Here is a 25,426-nt window from a genome sequence, read left to right on the forward strand (position 1 = left end):
AAGAAAAGCGTATATCAGAGAATTGAAGTGATATGCTCCAGGCACTAAACCTCATATGTAACAAAATTGAGACCTATTTTCAGGCTTGTTGATTCATTGTCTAGTATTCTTTTCATCGTTCTCTGTTGAAGGCTAGGCTCTGTAAATGATGATAGTTAAGACATGGGCCTTGTCCTTAAATCAAGAAGGGGGATTTAATACAAATAAGTAACTAGACACCTTTGGAATGTTTCTAATATATAACTTGATTGTACATAGCGTTTGCATGTCTTTTCCCCTCATTATACTGTAAGCTCCTTGAGAGCAGGAATTAACTTTTGCTTTTTTAAAAAAATTCTTCTTTGGTTAGCATAGTGCCTGGCATTTAGTAGGCACTTAATGTTTTATTTATTGATTGACTACACAAGGCCCAATAGAATAAGTACCATCAGAAAGATACAAAGTGCCATAGGAATGAAGAGGAATATAATATATCTTTATTCTACAATAAACATCAACAGACATTTTATTAAGTTTGTAGAGCAGTGTGCACAGCTTCTTCCTTCTTAGTAGATGGGGTTATGATGCAAATAGATTTAGCTAGATCACTGAACCCATTGACTTGGATAGTCTCTTCAGTTTTATCCTATATCATTTTGTAAGTGCTTTAGGGATCAGGAATATTTCCTGGAGAAAGTGATAGTGGAGTTGGACTTTAAAGAATAAGTAGGAATTAAGTAGTCCAAGTTAGGGAGGGCTTGGCTATTCCAGGTATATGGGATATCATGAGCAAAGGCATGTATCATCTAGAACTATCTCCTATGATCCTTGTAAATGTATTTGTTAAGTCTCCATTTTTTCTATTGACTCTGTTCTGGTATCATTCCTTTTGTAGTGCTATGCCTTTCAAATATGACATTCAAAAATAATCTTGATGGAATCATTCAATAGATTGCCAGCTGATTTTGTACCTGATTATTGCTTAATCAGCTATTTAATCCTGTTTAAATAAGCAGATTTATTTCCAAGGTCTGATCCATAGTAAACTTTAAATACTTAAAAAAAAAGGAATTTAAGCTAAATGAGGATAAGGTAGTAACGGCTGGGAGTGCCAAGGGTACAGAGGCCCAACCTCAAAGATAGTGTTTTTATGGCACTTTGTTACACTCCAGGTTTCTAGGTGTGATTCAGTACTTCAGCTGAAACAGGCTGTCCTCATTTTTCGACTTTCTCCATTTCAACACTGTTCCGTTGGCTAGTAAGGACCTGTGTGTATGCCACTGTCTTTTTCAGGTTCATCCTTGATTTCTGCTGGTGTCTGAGGGGATGATGGCAACATCTCAGCAAAGTCAGGTTATCTCTGCAAAACCAGAATTGCAGCTCAAAGCGTACTTTAAAATGGTTTCTCTAGGATTGTATCATGTTTCAAGGAGGAAACTGTCTCTCCAGTGAAGGCAGCCTTGTTTGGGAATAATTTACATGTGCCTTCTCTAACCAGATGTCTTTATAGGCACCCCCACCCCACCCCGGGGCAATGAGGGTTAAGTGACTTGCCCAGGATCACACAGCTAGTAAGTGTCAAGTATCTGAGGTCGGATTTGAACTCAGGTCCTCCAGAATCCAGGACCAGTGCTTTATCCACTGTGCCACCTAGTTTTTTTTTAAATAAATAAAAGTATTTTGTTATTTTCCAGTTACATAAAAGGATAGTTTTCAAAATTTGTTTTCATAGAATTTTTAGTTTCTTTATATGTTTTGTAGTAAATGTTGGTAGAAGGTATTTCATCAAGGGAAACTATCTGTTGCAATGAAATCACAGGTCCAGACTCAGACATTTTTTTATCTAAAAGAAATATTGTACAAGACTGATATTTTTTCTGTTGCTTTGTTGTACATTGGTACTTCAGAAGGTTTGTGATTTCGTCATTATGGGCACTCCATTTCCAGCTTATGGCCCCTCAAACTCTGTAAATGGTCTGTGACTTTTTTTTGCTTCTCTTCCCTCTCCCCTTCCCCCACCACCTTCCCACCCCTAGTCTTTCTTTACCTTAAAGTCAGTTTTGTGGTAGCTGGCCTTGCTGCACTTAGCAGAGCAGGTCCTCAGATAACAGAAAGGCTCTTGCCAAGAATGTACTGGAAACCTTTCTAGCTTAGTGTTACCTACCTTCCTGAGTTTGTTTTTGCTTCTGTGGTATTGCCTTTGAAAACACAGTAATGTGATAAAATAAGATTTGAGTGGAGGATTCGCTTTGTAATAGAAGAAAATATGCCCTACATTTCCCAACTTAAAATTGGACGAATTCAGGTGTTCTGCCCCCTCTTGTGTTACTTAATGATGCAGAAATAGTAACGTGTTATCGGATTTGGTTTTCAGTGTTTTTTTATTCATTTCATTTTAGACCTGTACACTGCTGATATGGAAACTCTCTACCAATGCAGATCAGCTACTTATCTGTAACTTAGCCATAGAGAATATCTTTGAGGCAGTAAGAGTTTGACTGAACTAGCTCATGGTCCCAGCATGGATTAGTAGCAGGACTTTCACCCACGTCTTTCTGACAACCAGGTTAGTCCCTATTTACTCTGCCACTTATTTCTGGGAACTAGATTTAGTGCTGTAAGTGACCTCAAAGGTCATCTGTTCCAAAAGAGGAGAAAACTGAGATTCAAGAAGGGTAAAATGGCTTAGCTGAAGTCACCAGTAGCTCTTCTTGGTCTCCACTGCGCACGTTGGATTAATTAATTAATTTTTGGGGGGTGGGGCAATGAGGGTTCAGGGTCACACAGCTAGTAAGTGTCAAATGTCTGAGGTGGGACATGAACTCAGGTCCTCCTGAATCCAAGGCCAGTGCTTGATCCACTACACCATCTAGCTGTCCCCTGTGCATGTTAGATTGATGTCCATAATACAGAGAGATTCTTAACCTTTTTTGCATCATGGACCCCCTTTGACTGATAGACCTACGCATCCTCAGAATGTTTTTTTTTTTTTTAAGTGAGGCAGTTGGGGTTAAGTGACTTGCCCAGGGTCACACAGCTAGTAAGTGTTAAGTGTCTGAGGCCTGATTTGAACTCGGGTCCTCCTGAATCCAGGGCCGATGCTCTATCCACTGTGCCACCTAGCTGCCCCTCCACAGAATGTTTGAAAGTGCATCAGATAAAAAGCACAGGATTACAAAGAAAACCAATTATATTAGAATTATCAAAAGGTTAAACTCAAATGAAACAGAAAAATTCACAGACCCCAGGTTAAGAACCCCTGCATTAGACCATGTTGCATTTGGGGTCATGTGGAAGTGGATTGGGAGTGTGCATATTTACCAAGTCAAGAGTTTTCCAACTATTTCAAGGGACTTCTTTGAAAAAGAATGTGGTGATGATAGAACTTTTTAATGTATATTTACAACTTGATATATCTCAAGGCCCTGCCCCAATAATGTGTCTTGGACTGGGGTTCTGGGTCAGAAAATCACCGGCCTAACATCCACTATTATATTTTTCTTCAGAGAAATTTGATTGTGTAGATACTATATTTTAAAGAAAGACTACTTGCTAATGAAGCACAATGCATCTTTGTTTTACAGGTTTAAATATGTTCAGAGCTCATATTGTGGAGAGGAATACTGTTCTGAAGAAATTAATATGCCACAAATGGTAGAAGATGATCTGACTCAGAAACACTTTCACTGGCCTATGCTATCCTGTACTTAAAACAGGGATTAGTAATGAAGCCACCATTATGTCCTCAGTCAGTGAAATGAATTCTGACCTCAAAGAGTTGTTAACAAACATTAACTTGGAGCAGTATCTTTTATACTTCCAGGAATCTGGCTACCATACTGTGAAAGACTGTGCCGAGATAAATGACAGCATACTACAGAAAATTGGAGTATTGCCTACAGGCCATCGAAGAAGGATTCTCAAACAGTTGGAGATGATCCTTTCAAAACTGCCGGACCCTGTGGTGTATGCAAACATTCAGAAAAGAAAGAAGGACCCAGTAATATTAAAGGATGAACAGGATTTGTCTTCTGGTTCAGATACCTGGATCAAACTTTCAGATTTGTGTGGGAATCAGAGCATTGGCCCGGAGTCTTTGGAGGCTTCAACAACAGTTCCCTGCAGAAATGATATCTGTAATGAAAATGGGCAGTGTACAGACTCAGTTGATACATCTTCTCTCTCTAAGCAGAGTGATTCTCCTCTTCTAGACAGTGTGTCCCCACAGAATTTGGATTGTTGTCAAAACGTTGCCCTTGACAGTGGAAGTACAGAGAACACAGCTTTGGTTACAAAAAAGAATATGGATTGCGCAGATGAAAAAGAACAAATAGGGCAAGTTGGCTGGAATCTCGACAGTCCTGGGGTGTTTCATAATGAGGAAAGAGGACATCTTTCCTCCCTTGATTATTCTGTTTCCAAAACAAGTCCTGAAAACGAGCCTGGGATTGTATCAGCTAGACCAGCTCCATCTCCATTCTTTGAATTTAAAGGAGAGATGATTGTAAACGACTTGTATATTTCATCCACACAACATCTAGCACCTATGAGGAGTTGTAGTAAATTGGTTTCCAGACCATCACGATCTTTCATGCTCAGACACAGGCCTGTGCCAGAAATCCCAGTGTCATCCAAAGGAGCAGTTTCAGGGAGGTAAGGAAGGACTTTGATGATGGAAGAGAGCTGAGTTTGGGGTACTTATGACTAGTTGTTCTGGATAATTATATTTGTGCAATACAGAGGTAGCATGATGTAGAAAGAAACCTGGAGTGAATATATGCTTGACAAATCACATCTTTGGAACCTCAATTTTTTCATTTATAAAATGTATAAAATATAAAATAGTATATGTATTCCCTACCTTAGAGTTTAATTGTGAAGAAGACAGGGCAAGGGATTGGTATAAGAAGTTCCCCAAATGGGGAAACTCCCTCGACCAATAAAGGTCAGAATCACTTCTGCTGCTTATTAGAACACTGACAATTTAATTGATTTGCATGGTGGGGGAGGGTTCACACAACCAGTCAACCTTGACTGGTTTTCTCTCTTTTACATTATATGGCCTCTTGTGTTGTGAATACTTTATCAACTTTAGAGTATTACAGAAATGTGATTTGTTATAGTAAGAACCATTAACAAAAATAATTTCATTATTTATGAATTGGCTCTGAACCATCTATGAAATTCTATAATTTTTCCACAGGGTCTAAGAAATAAATCGAGCAGGCCCAGATTCTGTCTTGTCTACCCATTATACCTAGCCAGTGATTTGTTTCCATATAGTTTTCAGGCATCCATAGTGACAGGGGCAAATCTACAATTTCCATGAATGTTCCAAATGGTATTTGGGGGGAAAACCAGGAAAAGAAAAAGAAAGAAAAGCAGGGCGCTTGAGAAATTAGGATTGGAGCACCTATTTTAGAATTGGATGGTTTTTCAGGAATTTCAAAATCACTGACATTTCTGCATGATACTATCTTTACTTTCCAAGCATTTTTTCTGTTAAAATTAATATAAACTGGCCTCTTAAACAAAAGAAAAATGGAGATATAATCTTTAAAAACTGAATATTTTTGGCATGCAGAAGCATGATGGATAGGAACCTGAAAAGGAACCTATAGTGCAGCTGATTTTATGGTCCCATTTAAATATGTATTCTGGTCAGAAAAATATAAGGAATATTAAATGTCTTTGTCTCTTTCCAAGCAAAGAGGTCAGTTTTGTATAAGATATATTTTATTTCGGTGATTATATTGCATTTCAAAAACTTTACTGAAATTTAAAAAAAGTTTTCTAGTTGCAAGTTGTACATCACATATATTAAAAAAACAGGTCTTGGTATTTGTGCGATTTGAATCTTTAGAATAAAAGAGTTGAAATGGAAATATAATCACTGTGCACTAACTGCTTTATAGGAATGTATCTAAGTAAATTCTGAGCCAAGTTACCTAATCATGATTCTCTCTGGCTGCTTTGATGCAGTGGCAAATATGGACTGTGTATCATATGTATGTATGTATGCATGCATGCATGCATGTTTGTGCGTATACATATATAGATAAATACATTTCAATATAATTGGTTTCCTTCATAATCTTGTATATTTTATTTGATGAAACTAACAAACTTCTGATAATTGTACGGTAGGATTTAGCAGGTTGTCAAAGGGATTCATGCTCCCCACAAAAAGTGAACCTCTGCTCTTAAGAGGCTGCTGAATCGGTGCTACTCTACGTTGATAGGGGAGCAAGCTTACACTGTTGAAATCCCAGATTTGGTTTAAAAAAAGTTAAAAGGAGATTTTTAAAGATATCCTATTTAAAAGCTGTAACCAAATCAACATATTTCTAAAATTGCAGTCAGTGATTTACATGGATTTTATTTATGGATTTGTATTTTCTGGAAATCGAACATATGAATGTCTGTGATTGCTTTCAACATGTCATCTGCCAAAGCTCTGGAATTATAATCCAGATAGTCTGACCTCCCCCTTGGAGTTTATTCTACTGATTTGTTTTATGACCTTGGGAAAGTTAACTAAACCCTCTAGGGTCTCAGCACCTGTAAAATTAAAAGGTTGGATTAATGATCTCTAAGGTTCTTTATGTTTCTAATATTCTGTGATTCAATGATTCCTATGTTAAATGAAACTGTAATGCCTGAACTGTAATGCTTGATGTAGCTTCTAAGAATATATAGGCACAAAGCAACTACAGACAGTGAAAATGAGTGCATTTTTTCAGGCATTTAATGAACCACACATTATTAAAAATACAAAGTAATTATCCTTCCCTTTTAAAAAAGAAAATACTTTTTTGTGAGTGTACTTTTCATTATTCATGAAAGACAAGTTTTTCCAAGTTGGTATCACACAGAAAGCTGTACTATAACTTAACTGCAATAAAGCTACAGTGGTAATCACTGAAATGGAAATAGATGCTTCAAAATACATTTTTTCTTTTAGTTAAAATAATAGGGAGTAGAGAATCTTATATAGTCGTTGATCTGTGGATCTAGAAAGGGAACTGATCCCCTTACCTAGTCCAAGTGTGTTTATTTTACAAATGAGAAAACTGAGGCCCAGAGAGATGAAGTATGACTTTCTAATGTTATAATTAATTAATGGCTGATGTGAATTAGAAATAAAATCTTCTGATTTTTAGTCAGTAACATTTATGTTTCACCGCAGTAAATTAGAATATCAAATGGGTATATTGTCTTTTCAGTTTGACATATAGTTGCAAAGGACCATTTGAAAGATTGGACTAAGTAGCTATTATTCAGTTACCTCAAGTTGTAGGGGACATTTGCTAAAATAAAAGTTTAAATCAAATTGATATGACTGAAATTCTAACCTAAGTCACACAGATTAGTGCAAAACTGTCACTTTTGATTTTTGAAACAATAGTTCAAAAGCTAGTTTAACTTACAATCAATGCACTCATTTATAAACTCCTAGGGTAGTGTTACTTTTAATAGACATGGAATTCTCCAGGAAGAATTGCTATTTTAACAATGTCTATCTTTGTGCGCTATTTGGAAGGGCTTTAAAAAAATTGTATTCAGAGTTCTCCATTGAAACATTTGTGCATATGCAGATGTGTTTTATGTATTAAATTCATAGCTCTGTAACTGTGAGGGTCTTCAAATGCTATTTAGCCCAACCGCTTCATTTTATAGATGAGGAAAGTCAGGTCCAGCAAAATTTAATGACTTGTCCAAGGTCACAGTGGCAGTAATACTAAGGGTCTGAACCCAGGTTTTCTGAGGACATCGTTGGTGGTTATTCCACTGTATCATATTTTACAAGTTAAGCAATTGTCAGAAGTTTGGTAATTTTTATATTCTTTTACTTGTTTTTACTCAGGAAGTGCTTGTCTGTAACAATTCCCAGATGATAATGATGCTGAGACTTCAATTACCAATGAACAAGGGATTTCAAATTCTTGATCATTTGTTCTCAATCAACTGGCTTTGGGGTGCCAACTCAGTTCACATGTGTGTATAGTTATATACTTGGGGCACTAACATTGAGAGATCTGTTAAAGTTTTTGAGGCTCACTCTGCCTAAGGATTACAGCTTGTAATTTTTTCTTGAAATTGGATTGTGAAATATATCTGTGATGAGAGAAGAGTCTGCATTTACTGACAGATATGCTGTCATGCTTCGTGGTATCTGTAATTTTTTTTTACTGTAGTGTGGCAATTGTGACTGGAGATAATAGGCCAACATAAATCACTGAGGAAAAATCTTAGGTGGTGGTTTTCAAAGTATTTAATTTTGGTATCAGTGACTAAAAATATTTTGATGAGAAGTATTATTTGAATTCATTTGAGTAAATAATTTTATCTATTGGGCCTTTTTTCAAGTGGTTGTGTTTAAATTATTTTATTTCTTGGCCTAAACTAAAGATATACTTTTTATATTTTATTCAATAAGCATATAATTACGCTGTGTACTTGGCACTGTGATAGGAAGTGGAGATTACAAAACAAAAGTAAGATAGTGCCTACTTATATCCTAGTACATATATAGGAACTTGTTGAAGCTCTGTGAATGAAACTACAGTTGATAAGGTTGGTAGCTCTGCTGCAGTTAAGGTTGGAATATATTCATTAATTTAGTTTTGTTGGTCAGTCATTTTTCAGTTCTTTCTAATTTTCTATGACCATATTTGGGGTTTTGTTGGCAGAGGTACTGGAGTAGTTTGCCATTTCCTTCTCCAGCTCCTTTTACAGATGAGAAACTGAGGCAGACAGGTGAAGTGACTTGTGCAGGTTAACACATCTACTAAGTGTATCTGAGGTCAGATTTGAACTTAGGAAGGTGAGTCTTACTTAGTCTAGGACCAGTGCTTTATTCACTGTGCTACATAGCTGCTTCTTTGATTAATTTAGGGTTAATGCCAAATATATTTTATTGCATTTCATTTTTCACTAATTCATGTAAGGTATAAAGAGCATGTTGTAGCCAGTAAGAAATATAATTGACTAATGTACATATGGTAAGTGTTTAGTACTGTTAGAAATGCAGCTAACCACTCATAGTGTTGCATAGATATAGTGTTAGCAGCTCTAGTGTTGGCAGCCCTAGTGTTGCTAGCAGGTCGATGTTCAAAAATTCCAAGCAGGCAGCAGTTGGTGAGTGAAGGCTTTATTCATCTTCTTGAAGATGGGGACTCTTCTGAATGTGCCCGAGAGTACACTGAAGTGAGGTCCCTCACCTCTATTTATACCCTTCAAGGGGTCCCCTCTGACCAATCACATTAAGGCATTAGTCACTACCCCTCATTTACATACTTCCCCCCAAGCAACATACAGCATAACAATAACAACCAATCAGATTGTACCAAGTGGACCAATCATAGTGTTAGAAACTAGTCAGGTGGTAGCACTTGACCAATCAGATATTACAAACTACGATACCAGGCCTAAACCTATCCTGGGCAAGAGTGTCAGCTCCTCCTTAGAACAATACTGTGTTAATGTACATAACTCTTCAAGAAAGAAAACCCGACTTGGGGTTTGACCAATCAGATTGCTCCATTTACTGACCAATCAGATTGTGGCCTTAGGCCCCAACTCTATTCTGGATTAAGAATGTCCCCGTTCCCCACTAAAACAGTGCTTATGTAAACATAACTTTTCAAAACAAAACAAAACCCAAGTCAGGGCTTGAGCTCTGAGTCACCAGTCATATGGGGATCACCTCGGGCGCCTCAAGGTGAACTCCCAGCCCAGCCCGACTCCCACAAAACCCAGGCCCTTCTTCAGGCCCTACTTTGGGCCTAAGGCCCATCAGCCTCAGCTCCTCAGAGCCTCATGTGCCCAGTGGCCCCCTGCTGGGAGGTTTGGGTGACAAAGCTGTAGGGCCTGAAACCAGACTCACTCTTTGCCCATAGGGCTCTGAGAAGAGTCCAGATATAGTCTTTTTTCTCAGTACTCCAACAGTAGAAATCAGAGATTCATAGAATGTTAGGGCTGGGAGGGATTAGAAATGATTCTCAGGTGAGATAACTAAGGCCTAGATAAATTATGTGATCTGTGGATGCTGGTTAGTGGCATAGTTGACATGTGACCCCGTCTTCAGCCCTAATGCAATAGAATTCCCTTTCCAGTTCAAAATGTTTCAATTTATCAATAGCCCCCAAGTTATAGTTAAATGGACTTCTTCTACGTCATAAATAGGAAGTCAGAAATATTCATGTTCCCACTCGATCTCTTCACACACCCGAATGCTCCATTCATTGGCCAGATAAGAGTTTATTTGGGTATTTACCTACTTACATGACTTTTTGACTTCATCACTATGAGTATGTTCATCAGAATCATTCTATTCCTCCTTTTCTGTGGTATTCTTCTCCATGTCTTAATGTAATTTTTCCATATAGTATTTAGAATGCTCTGGAGATGTATTTTTTTCATCATCGATTCCTTGGGTTTTTCTAAGTAAACCATCTTGTTATTTGTGGATAGGGATAATTTTGTCTTTGCTGATTTTACCATATTTAATTTATGCTTTAATTTATTGTTTATAGCAAACATTTCTAGAACTCTGTCAAAATACTTGGGAGGGGGCATACTTTACCTCCATTAGTAACTGGGAAACCTAATTTCTCCCTCCCTCTTTTTAAAACAATTATCATTGGAAGGTTGATGGTGATGTTATTCATACTGGGCCAGGGATAGGCCATTTCTGTGCTCAGAGGGTTTGTAAATCATAACTCCAGGCTAATAAACCCAGAGGGGGAAGTGGTAGAGCCTCTCAGTGTCATTTTCATCATAATATTCTATGCCCTCTGAAATTCCCCACTTCTCCAGTCCATTAGTCCTCTTCATCTCCCCCCCCCCCCAGGAATTTGTTCAGTACCCATCCTTCATTTCATTGAACCTATCAGAAGCCAAAAGGGGCCCCAGAGGCAAATTTAGAACTATAAAGTAGGCCAGGGACAGGGTGTTAATTAGATGGCATTAAATAGTTACAGGGCTTATCAGGAGGCATTTTTGTGTAAGGGAAAGAAATTCTGCATTTGGATTCAGGGGACCTGGTTTGCAATCCTTTCAAGTGTCACTAGCTGTCTAACCTTGGGGAAATTACTTTAATCTTTCTTTGCATCTGCATCCCTTCAAGAGCTTTCCCTCAGTTTTAGTATCTGCAAGATGAGGGGAATACTGGTGCTCCCTGCCTTAGAGGGTTGTTCGTGAGGATTAAGTGAGATAACGGATATAAAAAAGCTTTGTAAAACTGTAAAATGTTATTAAATATTGGCCATAGTCGTTATCTTTAAAGGTCCCACTATGGTATTGGGGAAATCAAGAGAAGGAGGAGAAATACCTTCTAAGAACTGTGTCTACATTGTAATTGTTTCTAGGCCTTGTGGTTAAGAGCATAGTTTATTTCCTGAGATAGTTTCTTTCTCATGGGTCAAGTCTTTGAGTAAATAACTAACTTCCTGCCAGAATCTGTTTATTTTATAACACAACAGGGACAGACTAGCTGATCTCAGGTCCTTCAACTAGATTGACTCTCTATGATTCTATAAATAACAAAATTCTAAAAATGAAGAGTCTTGGTTTTCTAATGGATAAGTCTTAAAATTTGGGGGAAAAATAGCACTGGGGAGAAAAATGCAACACAAGTAAATGCTGCTATTGTTGGATTTTTTTATTTTACTTTACCTTATTTTTTACTGGAATTGTGATTTTGTTGCCAAATCGAACTCCCAGTGTGGAAATTCCTGGGCAGTCAGATGGACAGCTGATGTATAATTTATGGTTTAGAGCATGGCCTAGGGCACTAAGTTCTGTGACTTGGACAAGGTCACACAGCCAGTTTATGACAGAGGAAGGATTTGAAATCAGATCATCCAGAGGCTGAGGTTGGCTCTCTATTTCTAAAACAACTGTGTTGTTTAGTAGTTTGAAATGGTATATTTTTACATGTTTGACTTTTAAAGCAGTTTTGAAGAGTGAATATTTACGTTATGGCTACCATGGGCCCCAACAGTCTATTATCGAGCTAAGGTACTATCGTTTATGTAAGTGTGTCAAGAACACAGGAGTACACTTTGCCCCGTGGTAAATTCTGGATATCTGGAGTAATCTGAAGACCCAAGTGTGGAAATGGTTTTCCCACAGCCGAGAGCTAAGTGGGACTGCAGTAGCCAGTCTGCCAATATTAAGCAACTTTAAACCAAGTATTGCACAGAAGAAATGTTATCCCTTCACTTGAGGAACATATAACTTAATTTGTTTGTTTTTTGCAGGCAATGGGGATTAAGTGACTTGCCCAGGGTGACACAGCTAGTTAAGTGTCAAGTGTCTGAGGCCAGATTTGAACTCAGGTACTCCTGAATGCAGGGCTAGTGGTGCTTCATCCACCATGCCCCAAACATAGAACTTAGATGAGAAAATGCCCCTACCCCTTCCACACTTACCCAATAATAGGATAGTTCTACATGGCACTGTATCATGAAGTAAAAACCAAGAAATGCCCTGTGTGAGTCCTCTGGGAAAATGGGAGTAAGGGAGTAGTCTGGAAAACCACTAGGGAGGAACAACATTTGAGGGAGCCTTCAGAGAAGGAAGCGATAGTGTTGTAGAATCTACAGCAGTGCAGAAGATGGAGAGAGTGTCTTAGAGTTTTGCCTGCCCTGACTTCTGGTCTGGCCCTGCTTGTAAGCAATGCATTAAGATGATAGGATCATAGATTAGAGGTGTTAAGCATTGTAGAGCGATCACGTCCAAACCTCTTATTTTCAGATAAGGCGACTGAACCTCCAAGAGGCTCACTGACCTGCTCCAGGTTCCATGGCTATTAAGTGTTTGAGTCAGGAATGAAACTCCCGCATCCTATCCATTAGGTCATCCATCTAGGTGCCATTAGGGAAAGGATGTACTAATTGGTGAAGGGTCTGAAGGTTTAGATTTGATGTGAATGACATCTGGAAGCCACTCTACTGAATTCTGAGATGGAAATAATAGGAATTAAACATTTGAAGAATGTTTTTCTCTCTCTTAATGTATAGGAAGGATGGGACTAGGCCTGTATAAATGATGGTACTGGTTAAGGTTCAGGTAAGAGGCCAATAAGAGGTGGATGAGGATGTGGCTGGCGTCATTATAAAGAAACCAGATGCAAGAAATATTAGAGACCTTAAACCTTAAAGAGCAATGAAAAGAGGCATTGGAGATTACCTGGAGAGGTTAATCGTTTATATTGTTAAATTTATTAAACAGCTGACCAATTATCACATTTTCTTAGGTGATAAAGCTAGAAGGTATAGACAACATACTGGATCATAGGGTCAGGATTCTAAAAGATCTGGATGTTTCTGAGCGTTGGGGTGAATCTAATAAGATGAAATTAAACAGGGATAAATAGAAAGTCTTATACGTTGGTTGAATTCATAAGTACAAGATTGGGGGAATCATGGTTATACAGCAATTTGCCCCAAAAGAGATTTGGTGGGTTTAAGTGCAATGCAGGCTCGGTACATATCAATAGAGTAAAATCACAGTTAAGTAAGCTCATGTGATCTTAGGCTGTTTTAGAGAGACACATAATTTCCAGCAGTAAGTAGGTAACAGTCTGTAGTTTGTCAAATGTCCTTCCTATACTGGGGTATCCAAAACTGAACTATATTCTAGATATGGTCTGTGTGGTCAGGGAAGGCAGAGGAGGGTACCTGGATAGTTACTCTCTTCATGCCATATGAGAATTAGTTGAAGTAACTGGGAATGTTAAGCCTTGAAATGTTGAAAAGACTGTGCCCATGGATGAGATGGATTAGATTTACTCAAATCCCAAAGTTTAGCATTAGGAGTAACATATGGAAGTTGTGAAGAGGTGGGTTTAGACTGCGTATAAGAGAAAAAAAGGAGGTTCTTGACAATTTGAGCCATATACCATACCATACCAAAGTGGATAGTTGTCTCAAGTATTGGCAACACCCCCCCAGAGACCCTCCCCCCCACACCCCATGTGAATTGTCCAGATAGAGACTAGATGGTTGGCTATATTGTAGTTGAGATCTTTTTCGTTAGTTTTACATTGGTCTAGATGACTGTGGAGGCCCCTTTTTAATCTAAAATTATGTGATTTCATAATTTACACTAACTGGGAGGGGGTGCCAACCAATTGGTAAAATGATTGAATCAGTGAACATTTTTCTAGGGATATAGTTTGAAATAACTTGTGTGCTAACAAACCATTGTCAAATATTAGCCCTCCAAGGTTTTCCCTTGAATTTAGAGGGAATAGATGAAAATGCCAATGCAATCAGCATATCAGTTTATACTAAATGTGAAGGAGCAATGACATAATAGATTATGGAGCAGAGTAGGGATCCCAAGACCTAAAACTGGGATCTATATGCAGTTCTAGCTTTAGCAAATGTTTGATGTTGGGTGATTCATTTAACTTATATGGAATTGTTTCTTCATCTGTAAAATGAAGATAATAATATTCATCTTATCTACCTGAAAGTTTTCTAAGGATCCGCTGAGTTAATGCATGTCTAATTACTTTGCAGATACTAAGCCTCTATTCAAATTCCAGGCATTTAATGATAATTGTATATTACTAATATGCTTATTACAAAGTTTATCTTAAAGGATTTCCAGTGTCTACTGAAGTATTTTTTTTATTTGTTTTTTGGGGGGCAGCTAGGTGGCAAAGTGGATAAAGCACTGGCCCTAGATTCAGAGTTCAAATATGACCTCAGACACTTGACACTTACTAGCTGTGTGACTCTGGGCAAGTCACTTAATCCTCATTGCCCTGCCCCCCCCCCCAAAAAAAAAGCTTTTCAGTGAATTATCTGATAAGTACCAGTTAGTTTCATGAGTAGAATTGGAGGTCTTATATGGTAAGCATTGTTTCTTTAAAAAAAAATAGTAATTTACTGGTACTGGAAATAATTCTCATAATTGAAAGGATTCTAGACTTTCTGTGTGAACTTGGGGAAGTAATTTAACCTCATTGCTTTTCAGTTTCCTCATTTTTGAAAGGAAGGGGTTTGGTCTTTAATGATTTCTAAGATCCTCTTCCAGTCCTACAATTCTACAAAATATGTTAGATGTGTTGAGACATTAAGGCAACACAACCATAGAAAAGTTGCGTTGTAAATTTCAGATATTTACCATTGTTACTGTAATGGTCATTCCCAGGTGAGTATAAAGCTAGTTATTGGCTGTCTTGTGAAATTAATTTGTAACTGATTCTCTCCTTTGTTTGAAGCTATGCCCGAGAGAGGAGATTTGGTGGGAACTCCAATGGAAAGACATTCACTGTGCAAAGTGAGTTCATTCTTTTAAGCCAGCAGTCACTGAATGTTTTAAATGCAAGTGGAATGAAAATTTTCAGACTCCCTATTTCATAAGCAGGTGGAAAGGGAAATGACATAACTAATTGTCTGTTTACACTACATGCTTGGGTACTTTTAAAGTGAGTGAATAAAAATATAGCAAAGCCTGCTTGGAAACCTTGAACATTAAAATACATGTTTATATAGAAAACTTGGGTCATTCTCCAGGCACCAATGAAAGCATTTAGTTGGATTAGAACTGGTCCTGGCAGTCTGCATGTGCATGATAAACAGGAAATACTTGAGAGGGATGTCCCAGCTAATTGTTCTTTGACCAAAAACCTTTCTTCTTTTGTGCTGCAAGTTCAGATGCTTTTTTTCTTAATAAAAGGCAGCAAATGCCTTAAGATCAAATACCATTTTGGGGAATGGAAGGACCTGCAAAACTGGCAGCTTCAATAAACAGAAGAGGTGTGGGGATGGCTTATTCTGATAGCTCTCCTCTAGGAAACTTGAATATTTTATGTACAGGCAGATTAGATCTAGAAAAGCATTGGATGTTTGAATAATCAGATATGGAATAGTATGTTTTATCAGTGAATATCTCACAGTTCTGCATTGGAAAATCTTCCACAGAAGTCCTATACCAATGCCTTACTATGGAGTGGTTTGCAAATTCTGGCAGATTCTTACTAGGTGAAAGGCTTTGAGTAGAGGACCCCTGGTAGATTGTGTGTCATTTTAGGACCAACTTAATTTGGAGCAGATTGGCCACAAAGTGAGCTTTATTGGGACCTTCTTTGTCTCTATTATCTAGGGCTTTACAGAAGGAACTGCCCAGATAATTGAATGGGGGTGGGAATAATACTAAACTAAATGTGGTGGTGGAAGTGGAGTTAAGAGCTGGGGCACAAAACAGTACTGTTTCCCCCTGAAGCATCCTGAGCTGAGTCAATTCTAACTTCCTGACCTAGCTGAGCAGTGACTTTTATTAAAACTATGCCCCTGGTGAAGCTGTTTGGCTAGAAATCAAAATAACTAGTATGGAAAAATCAAGAAGACATTCTTCATTGGTTTATCATTCTGGGTGTTAAATGTGATCATAGTGAACCCACAGATTATTAGGGAATGGGGTGTTGTTACTTTTCAAAGGAGTAATGCAGAATTGTCATCATGAACATATTTTAGGGAAGAAAATATGATTATTGACCCATTTTCTGGTTGTTTAGGTTCTAGACGTGCACATTTTAACTTTATTTCCTTGCAGGCAACCTCCCTGTAGATGCTGATGGTAATGTCCTAGTTTTACCAAACGAGGGAGTGAGGGAGAGAGGGAGAGAGAAATTTATTTAACTGAAGATTGCTGATTGCCATGTTACCTTGAATGTATTTTAAAAGGATCACACACACAATTGAACCTGAGCTACCCAGAGTAAAAGGGACAAGAGTATTTTGGTTAATCAAAGTAATTTAAGTTAATATGAAAGGAACATCAAGTGAATATAATATTTGGAAGAATAATTTTTCTCTAAATCTGTAGGTTACATCAAACAAAATTATTAGAATAAGCAACCATTAATGGAATCTTGGCCCATCTATCTTAAAATGTTAAAATTTGATTATGAAAGTAGTGCTTTCTCATGGCACTAACTTTTTTTTTTTAATCCCAAAGTTTTGAAGAAACTGTAAACTTTTCTTCTGCTTCCAAGACGTTGGCCTAAAATATTTGCAGTGCTTGGGAAAAAAATAAAGTTGCCCACTGGGCAAAATCTTGAGACACTTATTGCAGCTCAAAAGATCAAACATCAAATATTTACTGAGTTCTTACCATTTTCTTTTTCTAATTAAATTTTATTTTTCAGAGAGCAAAACCCAGGGTTTTTGTTTTTCTCTTTTCCACCTCACTGTCATGATGGAGGAAGGAAAAAATATTTTAATAAATATAAGCTAGTTAAGCAAAAATATTCCCTCATGTCTCATTCTGCAGTCTAGTTCCTCCTGTTTTCAAGGCATGATGCTAATCCTATGAGAGATGGCTAAGGCAGTCTTTGTCCACAAGGAGTGTAGAGTCTAATGAATAATAATAGATTTATAAGTGCTTTCTATATGCCAGGTGTTTGTGTTAAGTGCATCGAAATGACCTCATTTGATCCTCACAACAACCCTCAAAGGTAGGTACTATCATTATTCCCATTTTGCAGATGAGAAAACAGAGGCAAATGGAGTGAAGTGACCTGTCCAGGGTCACACAGCTAGTAAGTGTCTGTTGTAATATTTGAACTCAGGTCTTCCTGACTTTCAGGCCTGATACTCTATCCACTGTGCCATTTTGCTGCCCAATTATAGAAATAAGACATAACCATATGAAAAATTAAATAACACTAGATGAGTAAAATGGTAGTTGAAGACTGTAGTGCCAGAACTGTCACAAAGTAGTACGTGATTATTTATCAAAGCGATGACATATTTAATCATATAGGATTTCAGAGAAAGGAAAGATGAAGGAATTCAAGCTTGTTAGGGAAGGGAAAGATGGGTTGAATTTCCAATAGCAGAGGGAGTGGTTGGGGGGAGGCATTTTGTGTCAAAAGTGAGGGCAACAAAAGTGCAGAAAATAAGGAAGGCATGTTTTTGAGCAGAGAACAACTTGGGAATTTAACATGGATCCAACAACCTATTATAATAATTCACTAATTAGGAAATCTATAATTTTATGGGTATAGCTCCCTTCTGCATGAACAAAGATCCCATATCAGCACAACTTCTTAAATGGTCATCCAGGAGATGAGCCTCTCCCACCAGCCTGGCTGGTCTTTGAAAGATACAAATTCAGTTGATTTTCAGCCACGACTTTGATCTTACATGGCAAACCGAAGGTCATTTTCATGCCATGATGAAACATTGGAGAAGGACATGAGTAAAATCATTTTTAACATAAAATAAATCTTAGTGCTGCTATAATTGTGAAGGTACTTTAACTGTTTAAAGGTAATCTCTTTATCTTTTTACTTTCTCCTCAAAAGAGTCACTTGAAGAACAGTCATCTTTGATCTTTCCACATGGGGATGCTTTTCTTTTTAAGAGCACAGAAAATTCCAAGGTAAGTTGATTTAATGTAAATAACTATTTTTCTGTATATATTCCCACCCTCATTTCCTTATATGTCTGTGCCTGCAAAGGCACATGTGCACTAAATGAAAAATATTATGCATTACAAGCATTTAAAAATATTCCTTTTCAGTGAGTTAAATATGAAGCAGGAACATTTTGCCTTTCATTGAAAGGTTTCAGGTGACAGTAAAGTGGCCACCATGAAAGAACTGTCATTTCATTTTTTTCACTACTCATTATTCATGCAACGCAATTATCTTAGTATTTCACAAAGTATATCAGTGCATCATAGACTTTTCTGAATAGTATTCACCTGTAAATTGTTATTTAATTTCAAATTAATAATAGCCTATTTATCTATTTTAAGATATAGATTATTCAGTTTTTGATGTATTGAGGTCCAAGTACTATTTATTTTTGCTATTGTATGCCTCTTCTAGAGAGGTGGCATGGTGTTGACCTCAAAGCCTGGGAGACTTGGGTTCAGACTCTATCCCTGGTACCTGTTGGCTGTTTGACCCTGTGGCAAGTCCCTTAACCACTCAGTGTTCCAGGTACTAGACTATAAGTTGTAGAGAAAGTCTCTCTCTCTACAGCTTCTCTAAGACTATAAATTTTAGAGAAAGCCTCAACCTGAGTTGATAGAATTTTCTTACACAAGAATTTCCCATTCCAGTGAAATCACAGGTCTGGGCCTTCTCCCATTTCCTATAGTAACAGAATGCCTTGAATGTGCCAGATGTTTAATATACATGTTGGTTGGTTGATTGATAACAGAAATCTTTTCTCTAAGGTAGAATATATCCCTATGTATGCATATGAATTTATTGTTTTCCATGACTACTCATCTATAATTTATATTGAATTGCTTGAGTTCTTGGGGTGGGGAAGGGAAGGGAGAGAGGAAAAGAAGTTGGAACACAAAGTTTAAAAAAAATCAATGTCAAAATTTGCTTTTAAATGTAATTTGAAAAATAAAATTCTAAAATAATAATAATAATAATAATAATAAAACCCTACATACCTTGGGGGAAAGAAAGCTAATTTGTAGTTGTAACGATTAAAACTAAATATATAGTTGCCTATTCCTGTCCCAAGTGTAGGGAAAATTAGCTGGCGTTTCTAATATATTTGTTACTTAGAAATTAGAGGCTATTACACCAGTTTGGGGCATTAAGCATTTATTAAAGTATATTAGATATTAGTAAAGAGAGAACACGTGCCTCTGAAAGATAGGAAAGCCTAGAGAAGAGAGAAAATGGAAACCCTAGAGTGCTACCTCTGCCCTTGTACCCCATTCCCGAGCCAAAGAGGCTCAATCTCTGTGCAAGCTCGCTGAGGGCAGGAGCAGAGCCCGCCCACAAACATTGTTCAAAGCTCATTGGCTAGCATTACTCAAATCTATTGGTTCATGCTGATGTCAGAGCCCAGAGAACAGGTCCTCTGGCGGGAACAAAGCTTTCAGGTATGTGTGGTTAAAACCCCTATTATTAATAATTTTCTCACATAGTTTTAATTAAAGCATTAGGTAATATAAAGTATTCACTTGTGTGTACCAACATTTTAATTCCTCTTAAATAGTTTTTGAGGATTGTTCAACTGACTACCATTAAAAAGAACTTTTTTTTCCTCCAAATTAAAAATCTGAGAATAGTTTTGATGGCCTAGTAAGCCAATGGAGAGACTTCAGTCTTGTCAGATATAATTTAGATAAAATGAAAAGATAAATTTCCTAATTTTTAAGTTTGGGTCACTATGCAAATATCTTCTGACACCCTAAGGCAATATAACCTTTCTGCTAGTATAGATAAATATTAATTAGTGGGAGCAAAATGTCCAAACACTATGTACCCCGGTGGTTGATAAATTGTTTAGGGTATTTTGGAGATGTTGTTCACATTTTTACCTTATTTCTAAATTTCTTGGCTTAGTACTTGCAATATTTTCCCCCTGGTATATAAATAGCTCTAAGGGCTTTTCAGCTTTGGAACTTGTTCCTGGTGGATATCGTGGATATTTTGCTTCTTGGCAAACCATTCCAAGTGAGTTAGGTAATTGTAGTTTTAGTATTGTATTTATTTTGTAAGGCCCTGAAAGACTAAAATACAACCAACATTATTGACTTTTACTACTTATTAAGTAACAGGGAATAATGAACAAATCTCTAAAGTTGTTGGAAAGTGTATGAGAAAGGCATATGTGGAGAAATATATTAATGATATGAAGAATTATATTAATTATTAGGTCAGCTAGATGGCGCAGTGCATAGAGCACTGGCGCTGGAGTCAGGAGTACCTGAGTTCAAATCCAGCCTCAGACACTTAATACTTAACTAGCTGTGTGACCCTGGGCAAGTCACTTAACTCCAATTGCCTCACTAAAAAAAAAAAAAGAATTATATTAATTAGTAATTAGTAATGTAGCACATTCAAGGTAATCTGTTATGGTATTCAAGGTAATCAGTTAGCAAGGTATTAAAGTGTTTTTTTGTTTGTTTTTTTGAGAGGCAATTGGGGTTAAGTGACTTGCCCAGGGTCACACAGCTAGTAAGTGTTAAGTGTCTGAGGCCGGATTTGAACTCAGGTACTCCTGAATCTAGGGCCAGTGCTCTATCCACTGCACCACCTAGCTGCCCCTGGTATTAAAGTTTTAAGAGAAAAATTGGTAGCTTTTTTGGGGGGACAATAGGTACCTTTGGTCAGTCTGGAAAATTACATTTCTGACTTGTAACTCAGACTAACTGCTCGGTTTGTTGAATAAATGAATTAAAAAGCATTTATTATGTGACTATTATTTGCAAAGAACTTGCTATTCTCTGGGAATACATACACAAAAGTGAGAAAACTCTGCCTTTGAGAGGTTTATAATCTTGGGGGTGGGTTTGAAGGGGCAGAGTACAAGTATTTTTCACGGACCTCCTATGTGCCAGGTTTTGTGCTAAGTGCTCTGGTGTTCCTTTGGTTCCTTAGTATTTTGGATGACTGCCAGCAGAGAGATGAGGTTGGGCTTAATCTGGGAGTGATCATATTTGCAATAAACTGTTACATAAACCCTTTTCTAGATATTTCCCAATTACATTTTGGGGGGGTGGGGCAATGAGGATTAAGAGACTTGCCTAGGGTCACACAGCTAGTAAATTTCAAGTGTCTGAAGCAGATTTGAACTCAGATCCTCTTGAATCCAGGGCCCATACTTTATCTGCTGCGCCACCTAGCTGCCCCCTGTTTTCTAGATATTGAAATTGAAAATGTCTACCCAGGGTAATCAATATTGAGTATGACCTAGAAACAGTTTTTTTCAGCAAGTACACACTCTAGGATGATATAGGTGGATTGAGTACCACCCCATATAATCAGCCAGAATCACATGAGTCAATTCATTTTCCTATAGATAGCAAAATTTCGTTCCTTCTGATGCTTTCATCTTCTTCTACATGGTAATCTTTTAATTCTCTTCTATGTAATATTCTTTGTCAAAGAATGAAGGGACAAAGTTGGCTTACAGAATGTTGTAAAGTATATTGAAGCAAGGAAAACTTGTTTTGCTCAGATGTTGAAAATCACCTTAAGCTCGCAACATAAAAAGCACTTTTAGAAAGATTGATCTTTATTGTGATAAGAGAATGAATTAAGTCATAACAATAAGAAACTTCTTGCAAAGAAGATGACAGTATTTCATGTAAGAAAGATCTTTTTACTAATTAGAACTCTCAGAAATGGGATGGGGTGCTGGTTCTGTATTGGAACTAGGTGAGACAGTCATAGATCATTCAACAATTAAGAAAAGGAGATTTGCATAACCATAACAAGAGAAGAATAGGGATTGACTACACCTGATTTGCTTCAGCTGAGTGGTGCTACCTTGACCCAGTTTTCCCATAGCCATGCAAACCAGAATGGCTCCCTTCATGGCCACTTTGCACTCAGACACCTCAGGAAGTGATATCCATAGTCTGAACCTTTAGTGCTCTGGACCAGCCAAGATTTAAGGACAGTCTCAGTACCCTTTAAGGAAAAATTGATCTAACTTCGGTAGGGGTGGGGTTAGGATGTTGTTCTTACTACATATGCTTAGAGAGGAAGTAGGTTCCTCCTCCCTGGAGATACCACTTATCTGTAGGATGGAGATTCTTATTCATTTCTGGGTTAGATTAAATGGCCTCTGATGATCCTTCAAACTCTGCTTTCTCATGTTTTTCTCTAGTATTTGATGATCTGTTTGCTTCTCATTTTTAATGAAGCCTTTTTTTGAAACTGATAACCTGGTATAAAAAGGGAGAAGATAAAATCAGGGAAGAAATCTGATAGAAATGAATAGAATATTCAGATTTTCACAGTATGAAATTTTTATGTTAGGGGAATTTTATTAGAAAGTACAACCCTTTGGGAATTATTTAAAAGGCCCTCTGTAGTCCTCATTTACGTAAATGTTAATGTTCACTCAAGCAAACTGACCTTCCAATTTCTCAATTCCTATGATATATTCTTCCTCTCTCCCTCAGCCACACACAGGGATGGTCAGATGCATACCTTTATCAGTCACAAGAAGTTGTTCCACTTCTGCAATTTAGAAATTGGAAACACTTTTATCTGATTATAACCTTCTATCATTTCATCTTTCCCCGTGTGTCTATGTCCTTCAGTCATTCAGTCATGTCTGACTCTTTGTGACCCTGTGTAGGGCTTTCTTCGCAGAGATACTGGAATGGTTTGCCATTCCTTTCTGCCCCCTTTGTCATAGGGTCGAAAACTGAAACTGAGTGATTTGCTCAGGGTCACACAGTAAGTGTCTGAGGCCAGATTTGAACTCAGGGCTTCCAGACCTCAGGCCCAGTGCTGTATCCACTGAGCCACCTAGCTGCCTCCAAGGTAAACAGGTTAAGTGACTTGCCCACGGTCACAAAACTAGTAAGTTGCCTTACATATTGTTCCTCTGTTCAATAACCTCTGATCCTGCCATGCCTGAGCACTTTGCCAGGCCATCACACTTTCTCTGGTTTTCTTTGGCTTTACTCTTCTCCCTTCCTAATCTGTACCTTTTAATAAACTGGATGGATTCTACATTCTATTTTTAAATCCTTTGCTTTCTTGTTCTGTACTTTGCTCAGGCCTTACCTAACTTTAACCCCAGATTACTTTCAATATCTACCTTTTCCACTCCTCCTTAGATACTGCTGAAGAGTGCTGGAGATAGTCACTGAACTGTGGTGACTGGATATACTGTAACTTCATGTTATCTAATCTATTTTCTTTCCTTCTCTTGATCACACAACTCCATAATGCTATTTCCCCATCACTGCTATTAAATCATAGCCTTTCTCCTTGCCAAGGCTAATCTCTACATGTAACCTTGATCCCATCCCCTCCCGTATTCTCCAGCAGATTGTCTCCATAGTCATCCCTATTTTCTTTTTCTTATTCAATCTCTCCTTTCCTATTGCTCACATCTGTGCAGACATAAAACATGCCCAAGCCCACCACCCCACCCCCATTTTCAGAAAACCATTATGAGACTCTATCAGCTCCTCATGCAATACTATATATATTTATTCCCCTTTTCAAACAAACTTCTTTAAAAGATTACATCCATTTTCCTGCCTGCTTCCCTCCCTTCCTTCCTCCCTCTCCTTCCTCCTTTCCTCTCTCCCTCCCTTCTATTTTTATTTTTTTTGCACTTAAAACCAGTTTTAAACATTCATTTTCTATTATTTTTGAGTTCCAAATTCCCTCCTCTTCCCCCCTTGCCAAAAGGCAAGTGTTTTGATATAGGTTTGTGTAATTTAAGATTCTAAATGTGGATTCTAATCTGCTCCCCCAGTTTTTGGGGGAAACTGACCAAAATCACTGATAAAACAAGTTTGGGTTTTTAAGGGTTTATTGAAAAATAGAAAGAGAAAGATTGAGAAAAGAATTCCAACAGCCTGGCATTCCTATCTTTCCTCAAATTTCCTGTGAAGTCCTCTGCCGCCACCACCACCAAGTCAGGAACCCCAAAAGCGCAAGAGCTCTCCGCGCAGGCTCCCTTTCCTCCTTCCTGTCTCCTCCCAGAAAATAGGAGGCTCCTCAAGTTGATTGGCTGGTAGCCTTGATAGACAGCACCCATGAGCAAATGTAATGACGTCAAGGAAAAGCCACAATGCCTCTGAGGCATTTCCTCATGGCGGAGCTTTCCCACAGCAAGTCTCCAGTAGGTGGCATCATTCCAATCATTCCAGGTTGTACATGTGTACTCATGCAAAACACATTTCCATATTATGCTGACACAATTTCTGACCCATAGTTGTCACTTCATAAATGCTTGATCGCTCGATTGATTGAAGGTATAATGAGTAATTTGATGTTAAATATGTAAATATAAGTAAGATTTGACAACTTTGTGTGATAGTTTAACTATCCATATTTAATACTGAATACATTAAAAACAAATAGGAACTTTTATTTTTCTGTGTATGTGTCTTACAGAAATCGCTAAAGAATGAATTTGGCCTGTGGAAGAAAAACTTAAGCAAGTGGGGTCCTGAAAGGAGTTTGTATTTTGAGCAATCAAGGTACTTCATCAGCATCTAATGAAATCCTTTATTTTGTTTTTAAAGTGAAATAATAATGGTATGACATATAAAACTTCATTATTTCATTTAGATTGAAGTTGGGTCAAAAGAAAATAGCTAGATTTGAATTCCTGAGGCCATGCCTTTCAAATCTAAATTTTTGGATGTCTTCCTTTTAATAACTGAGTTATTAAAAAATCAGCAAGTTCTGGAAGGATTTTGTAGAATGACAATTGGTACCTATTATATTTCCATGTAGGAGTATTATTGTATGTGTTGAGGCGGGGTTATGCGCTGTAGCTTTTGTGATTATGATGGTGCATTACAGTTGGGGGCTTTTTGGGAAGAAACAGCATGGTGTAGTGGAAAGAGAGCTAAATCAGAACTTGGGAGGTTGTAGTTCCAGCTTTATCGTTATAACCATGTGACCTTTCTTGTGGGCCTCAGATTTCCTATCTGTAAAGTGAAAACAGTAATACAT

The 25,426-nt window shown here is 37.6% G+C and overlaps 1 protein-coding gene across 1 annotated transcript in view; it reads left to right on the forward strand.

Annotated features, from left to right (window-relative positions):
* ARAP2 (ArfGAP with RhoGAP domain, ankyrin repeat and PH domain 2) overlaps positions 1-25,426 on the forward strand; it is a 234,808-nt gene that overhangs the window by 37,595 nt on the left and 171,787 nt on the right. The window contains 5 exon segments of the mRNA XM_043971650.1: positions 2,379-2,545; positions 3,564-4,632; positions 15,221-15,279; positions 18,311-18,387; positions 24,860-24,945. Coding sequence (XP_043827585.1) covers positions 3,719-4,632; positions 15,221-15,279; positions 18,311-18,387; positions 24,860-24,945 — 1,136 coding nt within the window. The 5' untranslated portion in view covers positions 2,379-2,545; positions 3,564-3,718.

The sequence above is a fragment of the Dromiciops gliroides genome, chromosome 6 (genome assembly GCF_019393635.1).
Source record: "Dromiciops gliroides isolate mDroGli1 chromosome 6, mDroGli1.pri, whole genome shotgun sequence".
NCBI classification, from domain to species: Eukaryota; Metazoa; Chordata; class Mammalia; order Microbiotheria; family Microbiotheriidae; genus Dromiciops; species Dromiciops gliroides.